Raw genomic sequence first — 8,297 nt, forward strand, 5'->3', positions numbered from 1 at the left:
GGTGGTCCGGTCATCAGTCACCACAGAGCTGAAAAATTACGGACGTGATGAACGTATAGCTGAAATGTGAGCAAGTATAACGACAGAGACGTTATCACGTACCTTCAGGGCATAACGCACAACTACGGACAGAATGGAATAACTCACTTATTGTCTAATTAAATAATGAAGCAAATAAATGTTATACAAGTTTTTTGTTTTACTTTGTTGAGTTGAGACTTTGAAAAATTCACTGTAAACTTTAAAAATTCACCTGACAGATCAAGCGGCGAGTTGATCCATTCCGCCGCCAGGTTGACATCTCTAAGATGTTTTAACAAATCGGCTTCAACGAACAAGACAGAGATAGATGTGTGCCCATTTTTTTATAAGGACCATGGTGTTCAAGAAATACCTCACGTCAACCGCTTCAAAAGGCTGTGTTTTGGACTGTCGTGTTCACCATTCTTGGTTATGTGTGTCATAAGATACCATGCAAGGAAATACCAAAACAAATTCCCTGAAACTGTGAACGAAATTCTCGAGAACATCTGTGTTGATGATCTGCTGTTGATGAAGAAGGATGATCCTCAGAGATGGTGACGCAATTGAGAACACTGATGAAGCTCAGCAGATTCAGTTTTGCAAAATGGGCTGGTATCCATTAACAGTGGGCAGCGTTTTGCGTACAACTGCTTGATAAATGGTTTTTTGTGCCTCAAGCTAGGCAATTTAGACCTGGTGGCTCAGGTAAATCTTTTGCGCATAATTTTCTCGAGAAACAGCACTCCGCATTTGCAAGAATTTGTGCGCTTCCGTTGTGTGTTGTGTGAACTGGTAGACGTTGTCCATTGCGTGTTCTTGATAATCGTTATCTGCGTTATCGGTCGCAAACATTGTATTGTATTGCACTGCACATATGTATTCGTTATTATTGTCAATATTTCATTCATTCTTTTCGTACTGCATATATTTATGCATTATTATTGCTCTGCCCATCTTTGCGTTCTGAGTGTAATTAACTGAACTTTTTTGGATGATAAGCATATTTTGGATAAAATTCACCTAAAAGATCAAGCGGCGAGTTGATCCATATCTCATCACTTACTCTGCCTTCAACACACGGCCTGTTGAGGAGCATGCGCTTGCGTCTGGAGCTCACTGAAGTGTGGAATTTTGAACAGGGTTAATAAGAATTTTCAAAGAAATTTACTTATCACTCTACTAAAATAGTTTGAAACTATTTTTAAAATTATTATGAATTATTCAAATATGGATTAATGACAATGGAAATATAAATGAAACATACTTGCCCATGCAAACATTCAATATAATTTATTATTTTTATGGATGATTTCAACAGATAAAACATTAATACATTATAGGCTATGTAAATGATAAAAGTATTTTTTTAACATAAGTATGAGAAAAAGTATAAACAATTTTATTAAAATATTAAAAGATTATTTTAAAATTAAATAAGATTAAAAATATTATTTTAAATTTCACATCGTGAATTGTGATCAAAAGACACTTGTCAGATTAATTTTTTCAGCAATTTGATGGCAGCATTGCAGCAGCGACAGATGAATGCTAGACAACTGGGGCAGCAGTTGGAATTCTTCTCACTTTCCTGTGTTTTTGCATTGATCGGCTGCAAACTTTGCCCTCTTGGCATGGCACATGCCACATTATAATTATTAAAATTGCCGATAATATTTACTTGATGACAATCACTTTTCTGATCAAACATCGCCGATCGTGCTAAAAAAATATTTTAAATTAGAATTTCTAGCTTCGTCTAATCTAACAAAATTTGTATTTTTCTGTAATTTCAGTTTTCGCAATTTTTAAAAATGTCGACTTTTTTCAGTAAGAGATGAATAAAATTTGAAAAATTGCTATCAATGTAATGATAATTATTGCTTACCGATAGAAGGAATGTTAGCATCTGAATTGATAGCGTTTCTCAAACCGCTTTCCATATTGTTGTCTGATTTTCCATCCCACGTGATAAAATCTGCCGCAGAAATGCTTAGCGAAGCTTTATTTTTTTTCTCCGTTTGCAGACAGAGCGACTGTAGTTTAGAATGATCTTCGTCGGATTTTGAATTCGACTGAAAAATGCAACAAGTTTATTAAAATAATATATTATTTACATGCGGTATTGAAAATTGAATATTTATAAAATTTTTCTCATCAATTTGTATTGCATCTCAATTTTAACGCATCATCTTAGTGATATGCGTTACGTATATATATAATTATTAAGTAAATTTATCCGCATATCATGTAATAAGAAATACATTTTCAAATAAGAAAAGTTTTAATTATGTTAAATTTAAATTTTATATTAATCTGAAAACAAATTATATGGAACGTGAAAAATTATTCTATGAAAAGTACCGTAAAGCTCGGATCAAATGTGTTGTCCATTACAGTTCAGCAACCGTCTTCTGCCAATTTTGCAATGAAACTGATGAAAATATTAACACTGAAGTGGCTGCTCTTCAAACGGTACAAAAGTTTTAAAGTATTTTAAAGTGAAATTCAGTGACTTATATTTTAAATTTTACGTTCAAAAATCCATATAAATAATATTGTATAATAAATAATATTTTTTATTTCAGGAAATATTTTTAATATAAATTATTCTTAATGAAATAATATGTCACGATTATTATTGCCACAATGTTTGATTTTTGACAGTGCGTTGTGAAAATTTTTTTCATTAACTGTCATTCTTTACGTGTCTTTTGCTTTTCAATTTTACATCTTAGACTCCGTTGGCTGTGCATTACCTATACACAAAGCCGATACAGTTTAACATTGTGCTGAAATTTATAAATCAATTAATTTATTTTAATTTAATTTAGAAAGATGTATGTGCGTTCTTGAAACAGAGATACATACGAAAAAAATTAAGATTTGATCGCCCCCGTAACTTTACTCATGTAAAGTAATATGTTTAACATAATTTAACGTCTGCCAGATTAATTTTCACATCTGTTGAAACTTTTCATAAATAATGAATATGAGATTTATGAAATTCTGCAGGTTTTAAGTACTTTTTCAATATTGAGTTTATGCTTTTTGGTTACAAAATGCCGTTGTGAATAATTTGTTTAGGGAATTAATAGCAAATCAGTTAATTTTATAGATCTGAACGATGTGTGAAATAGTTTTATATTTTTTGTGCTGGTAGCTTTCAACAGACGTTGTTCGTTTTGTATGCCTTTCATCAGTTGAATGTTTTTGTTATTATTTTATAAGAGAAAAGATGTATGTTACAGTTATTTAAGAATGTTCAGGTTTAATTTTATTTATCATGATTTGTTCTGTAGGCTGCGTGCATTTTTTATTTGATGATACAGTTACTTATATTGTCTACCTAATGAGTAAAAAATTAATACCATACAAGACAATACAATATAAAATTCGGTTGTAACAGATGAATGCACATATCATCTTTATTAGCTATGATAAACGAAATGCAATCTGCCGGTGTGTGAGTTTAGTCCTTCAATGAGCAGTTTACTGTTGTTTCTGTTATCTTTTATATTTCTAAATATTTTTTATGAATAGCGGTGACAAATTAAATATTTCACAAAAGCACCGCATGCGCTGTGAAATTTTTCGCCTAAAATAACAAGGTCTTTCTGATTTGAATTATTTATTGAATAGGAGCGGCATTTTGCTCATTGTTTGCTGGGCTATTGAGTTTCATTACATAAGCAGATTTGAAATGTTAATCGCAGTTGATAATTGCACTTGTTTATTGAAAGTTGGAAAGAAGCCAATTTTGGCGGAAATTTCATGTTCACATGCTATACTGAACAGCTGTTTTAATTTGAAAAGTTGCAAACTGTTCATTTTGTTGTAACGGTAGTAAATCAAAAAGCATGAAAGAAACTAGATGGCTTTGTTTTACATTTTGCGATGTTGTTTTTCAAAAGTACTACGGGTTGGAAATCAGCTTTTAAATTTATGATAACTAAAGATCAGCTGCCGACATGTTTAAAATTTCCAACTTTCAGAAACTGTCATAAATCAAATTGAATTGCTGTTTTACAGCTTTTATTAGAGCGTTGCAGCTTGCAAAGCTGAAATGTGGAATGAAATTGTTCCGTTATTCAAAAGTAACGCCTTTTTTCGATATGATATCTTTTTATTGGAAATATTTTGATGAGAATTTGATATTTCAAAGTATACTTTGTATAGTTGTATCTGTCGCGGTGATGATCATTTGTAATAAGATAAATTGACACAAATTTTAGTAAGCATTTTAAAATATTGTTTTATAGCAGACGTACATCTTTCAACTTTGCAGTACAAAAATTTGAATTATTCTGATTGACATGCAGACAAACATAACTTCAACGGATCAAGTAAGGTGGTACAGCAAAATTTTGGAAAAGCCTTAGAAAAATGTTCCCTCTATAAGGAAGGTGGTGATTGCTTTATCTAAGATGGATATTAAGTTGAAAAGTTTATAGGATTGATTGAAAAACTTGTTAAAATGTTTACTGGAAATTTTGAAATATGCGCATTGTAGATTTAAATGGTATTTTGCATTAATTTACTTTATGGAGGAGTATAATTATTGTAGAAGCCTGGATGGTTGCGGCAGTCTATCTATATCTCAATAAACCATCGCCGAAAGTTGCTTAGACTGTTACGGGAACAAGACAATGAATCTTTTGAAAATGTACTCAATCAACTAAAGATTGCATATTACGCTCCACCTTTAAACGAAGATTTGCCACTTTTTACTCGGAAAGGGTGGATAGAGTATATTGTATGCTGCAGATGTTTTTGTAATATTTCTTTGAAAACTAATTTGTAAATGTTGTTTTCAGATTCGGCGCAAAGTGGAGATGATCAAAGAAGACAAACTAAGAGCGCATCACGAGATTTTGAAAAAGAAGCGAGAAATTTTTCTGACCGAGAAAGAACCATTGCTAGCTGCATTGAATGAAGAAGAGAAAGCCATTCTCGAAGAACTGAATGCAGTGGTCAATCAGAACAGTGAGCCGTTGAAAGTAGCTGGAGAATATGCTGGTCATGAGATTGATCAAATATCTGAAAATGAAATGCACTCTTATTATTATATGCCGAACAAATTGGAAACTGAAAGAATTTACTTAGATTGATAGATTTGTTTTCATGTATGACTCACTAATATATTTTTATTTATTTATGATTTTTATAACAACAAAAGCAATAATAATAGTAATAATAGCAGTATTTGTGATAATATGAAAAAGTTTATCATTTTTAGCATTCAACAAGTTTTATTCACGAAGGAAAGAGGAATGCTTTTCCTAACGGTAAGCTGCAACATTTCATCTATGGCCATCATTGTAGCGTCGATGTTGACGTTGTTTTGGTTCACCCGACACTGTAATTTTTGGACACGAGCCCACTTTTGTCACTAATATTGGAAATTAAAGAGTAGGGATTTAACGCAAATGATGCAGCTTTGAAAAAATTGTCATATTCACCTGGTAATATTAAGCATCTCCGGCCAATACATGTTGGACAGCATTTTTTTTGAAAGTGGCAGTCAGTGTCCATTGAACATCTCCTGGAAAATTGAATCTGCCTGGGATGTACTGAACGGGGACATGAAGATTCTGTATTTGTTGGTCTTTTTGTTTTTGCATTAGCATGTGCATCTCGTATTGCTTTTTTCTGTTCCAAACACTTTCCGCCAGCAACCTGTCATCACATCGTTTGAAATCTGAAATAATTTTTCATTTTAAGAGAAGTATTCTCCTAACAGTATATTTCATGTGCTCACGTGATCGTGAAAATGTTTTATTGTTTGAACATGAAATATTGCAGTACTTCATTTTCAAAATAAACTTTGTAACAAATAGGGCATGGTTTTTATTCGTTCATTTGAAAATTTTCGAATAATGAACAATACAGTTTATAAATCGCAATTAATCGAATACTTCGGTCAACTAAATTCATTTAGCTAAATGAGTTACTCTTTTTATTTTAGCTTTTCATAAGATATGAACGTAGTAAACAAAGCGTATCAATCGTTTCGTCTTTCAACGACAATCGTAATTTTGTAACGAAAAGTCCAGCTCCGCTAAAACTACGGTCAGCCTCACAGGATGCCGGTGGTACATTTATAAGTGCATCATATAACTTTTGTAGTGTCTTTGGACGTTGTCCAACGGCTTCGAAGACAGTCATTTTGTTCTTGATAATTTTTATGATATCTTTGCCTGATGACAACTATCCATCAAGTCACATTTAAAATACATTCTTCTTCTGATCAATGTATCGAGTTGATCCGCCACACCTTTACTTATATCATGATCGCATTTTTTCGCTATTATCACCATTTCCGTTAATATCTTTTGTTTCCTCTACCTGAATTTTGAACATCCTATCAAACAGATCCTTTGCAGTAGCCTTCATGTCTCGTTTATTTAGTCTGGTTAAGTATGCAGTTTGAACTTGATGAGGAAACGTAGCTTGAAGGATTATCAAGGTACACAATAAGCTGCACAGAGATGAGTTTTTAGTTTCTTCTATTCTATTTTATTCTATTCTTCATCGCATTGAAGAACTTTTTGGCAATGTCGCTCCTTTGCTCTTTAAGATTTCACAACAAAAATTCAAGAACAGTTTCGGCTGTTGCTAGAGAACAATCTTTTCTTCCAAGCGCATTGACGAACACTGCAACTGGCTCCAAAGCATTCACGATGTCGGATATTAAGGTTAGTTCCGTTTCAGACAGGAAGTTATCAACGTCTGACAAACTTTTCAAAGCACTTTTAACGCAATCCTTCATCTCCAGAAACCTTCGCAACATTGTCAACATGGAATTCCATCTGACGCGACTGTCCATCATCACATCGCACATCTTTTGAAGACAATCATTTTTGACTGGTAATTGCATAAAGGAAGCAACAATTTTGCGTACTTTTTTCACCACATTACCTACTTTAACAACAAATTCATTTTTTTATGTCAGCTGCATTTTCCAGGTATTCATAAAAATCATCATATTCACAGTTTTCATCGTCAGAAGAATGTGTATGCATATTTCACGAATTTGTCGTAAGTTAAATGTGAATTCCATGGCATCCAACACAAAAGATTTCTAGTAATAATGATTAATGAATAATGAAAAATGTGCTGTTTTGAGAAAGGAAATTTGTTTAGCGCTGAAGTTACAAGCGGCAAAGTATGATAACAATTTTATATCAACTTTTCTACAATTACAAGCACAAAGCAGTAATAAGCGCGTGCTTGTTCCTTTGGCACTGTTCTAAAATGAGACTATGCAAATTTATTTATTGCAGAAAATTCAAATATATTAACCGTGCTATGATGAGCAGAAAATGCTGCATAGGCGTAAATTATTTGTAAATGCGTTTCAATTTTAAACTGCAGCAAACATTAGCAACAACACTCAGCAAACATCAGCTTTATTTATCTCAATAATAAAACTTCATTGAAAACATAACAGTAGCTGTGAAAAAGTAGCCATCGGCTTTGTGTATAGGTAATGCACAGCCAACGGAGTCTAAGATGTAAAATTGAAAAGCAAAAGACACGTAAAGAATGACAGTTAATGAAAAAAATTTTCACAACGCACAGTCAAAAATCAAACATTGTGGCAATAATAATCGTGACATATTATTTCATTAAGAATGATTTATATTAAAAATATTTCCTGAAATAAAAAATATTATTTATTATACAATATTATTTATATGGATTTTTGAACGTAAAATTTAAAATATAAGTCACTGAATTTCACTTTAAAATACTTTAAAACTTTTGTACCGTTTGAAGAGCAGCCACTTCAGTGTTAATATTTTCATCAGTTTCATTGCAAAATTGGCAGAAGACGGTTGCTGAACTGTAATGGACAACACATTTGATCCGAGCTTTACGGTACTTTTCATAGAATAATTTTTCACGTTCCATATAATTTGTTTTCAGATTAATATAAAATTCAAATTTAACATAATTAAAACTTTTCTTATTTGAAAATGTATTTCTTATTACATGATATGCAGATAAATTTACTTAATAATTATATATATACGTAACGCATATCACTAAGATGATGCGCTAAAATTGAGATGCAATACAAATTGGATGAGAAAAATTTTATAAGTATTCAATTTTCAATACCGCATGTAAATAATATATTATTTTAATAAATTTGGTGCATTTTTCAGCCAAATTCAAAACCGACGAAAAATCATTCTCAAACTACAGTCGCTCTGTCCTGCAATCGAGAAAAAAAAAAAACTCCTTAACCTTTCCTGCGGCAATTTTAT

At 32.0% G+C, this 8,297-nt stretch overlaps 4 protein-coding genes across 4 annotated transcripts; 3 read left to right on the forward strand and 1 right to left on the reverse strand.

Moving 5' to 3' along the window:
- Window positions 1-711: 711 nt before the first annotated feature.
- Window positions 712-1,964, reverse strand: Tsp_12281 (hypothetical protein). Its single transcript, XM_003378741.1, has 3 exons — window positions 1,910-1,964; window positions 1,609-1,743; window positions 712-890 (listed from the first exon to the last, which is right to left on the reverse strand). Exons 1-3 carry the CDS (start codon window positions 1,962-1,964, stop codon window positions 712-714), a joined length of 369 nt encoding a protein of 122 aa, XP_003378789.1.
- Window positions 1,965-4,337: 2,373 nt separating this feature from the next.
- Tsp_12280 (conserved hypothetical protein) lies at window positions 4,338-5,132 on the forward strand. The gene is made up of 3 exons (XM_003378742.1): window positions 4,338-4,367; window positions 4,589-4,777; window positions 4,839-5,132. The coding sequence occupies exons 1-3, from the start codon at window positions 4,338-4,340 to the stop codon at window positions 5,130-5,132; spliced, it is 513 nt and encodes a 170-aa protein (XP_003378790.1).
- A 46-nt stretch (window positions 5,133-5,178) lies between these two features.
- Tsp_12279 (conserved hypothetical protein) lies at window positions 5,179-6,253 on the forward strand. The gene is made up of 5 exons (XM_003378743.1): window positions 5,179-5,211; window positions 5,261-5,382; window positions 5,498-5,627; window positions 5,746-5,796; window positions 5,990-6,253. Exons 1-5 carry the CDS (start codon window positions 5,179-5,181, stop codon window positions 6,251-6,253), a joined length of 600 nt encoding a protein of 199 aa, XP_003378791.1.
- Window positions 6,254-6,578: 325 nt separating this feature from the next.
- On the forward strand, window positions 6,579-7,109 carry Tsp_12278 (conserved hypothetical protein). Its single transcript, XM_003378744.1, has 2 exons — window positions 6,579-6,719; window positions 6,990-7,109. Exons 1-2 carry the CDS (start codon window positions 6,579-6,581, stop codon window positions 7,107-7,109), a joined length of 261 nt encoding a protein of 86 aa, XP_003378792.1.
- The last annotated feature ends 1,188 nt before the right edge of the window (window positions 7,110-8,297 follow it).

This window comes from Trichinella spiralis (assembly GCF_000181795.1).
Source record: "Trichinella spiralis strain ISS 195 chromosome Unknown Scfld3, whole genome shotgun sequence".
Lineage (NCBI taxonomy): Eukaryota > Metazoa > Nematoda > Enoplea > Trichinellida > Trichinellidae > Trichinella > Trichinella spiralis.

Bases quoted from the DNA above. Each gene is read 5' to 3' on its own strand.
- Tsp_12280 (XM_003378742.1), top strand. From the start codon at position 4,338: ATGCAGACAAACATAACTTCAACGGATCAA. The intron at 4,368-4,588 runs GTAAGGTGGTAC...TAATTATTGTAG, and splicing joins ACATAACTTCAACGGATCAA to AAGCCTGGATGGTTGCGGCA. The intron at 4,778-4,838 runs GTATGCTGCAGA...TGTTGTTTTCAG, and splicing joins AAGGGTGGATAGAGTATATT to ATTCGGCGCAAAGTGGAGAT.
- Tsp_12278 (XM_003378744.1), top strand. From the start codon at position 6,579: ATGTCGCTCCTTTGCTCTTTAAGATTTCACAACAAAAATTCAAGAACA. The intron at 6,720-6,989 runs GTTAGTTCCGTT...TGCATTTTCCAG, and splicing joins TCACGATGTCGGATATTAAG to GTATTCATAAAAATCATCAT.
- Tsp_12279 (XM_003378743.1), top strand. From the start codon at position 5,179: ATGATTTTTATAACAACAAAAGCAATAATAATA. The intron at 5,383-5,497 runs GTAATTTTTGGA...GGTAATATTAAG, and splicing joins GTTTTGGTTCACCCGACACT to CATCTCCGGCCAATACATGT. The intron at 5,797-5,989 runs GTTTTATTGTTT...TTTTTATTTTAG, and splicing joins GCTCACGTGATCGTGAAAAT to CTTTTCATAAGATATGAACG.
- Tsp_12281 (XM_003378741.1), bottom strand. From the start codon at position 1,964: ATGGAAAGCGGTTTGAGAAACGCTATCAATTCAGATGCTAACATTCCT. The intron at 1,744-1,909 runs GTAAGCAATAAT...ATATTTTTTTAG, and splicing joins TGCTAACATTCCTTCTATCG to CACGATCGGCGATGTTTGAT. The intron at 891-1,608 runs GTGAGAAGAATT...ACATATGTGCAG, and splicing joins CAATGCAAAAACACAGGAAA to TGCAATACAATACAATGTTT.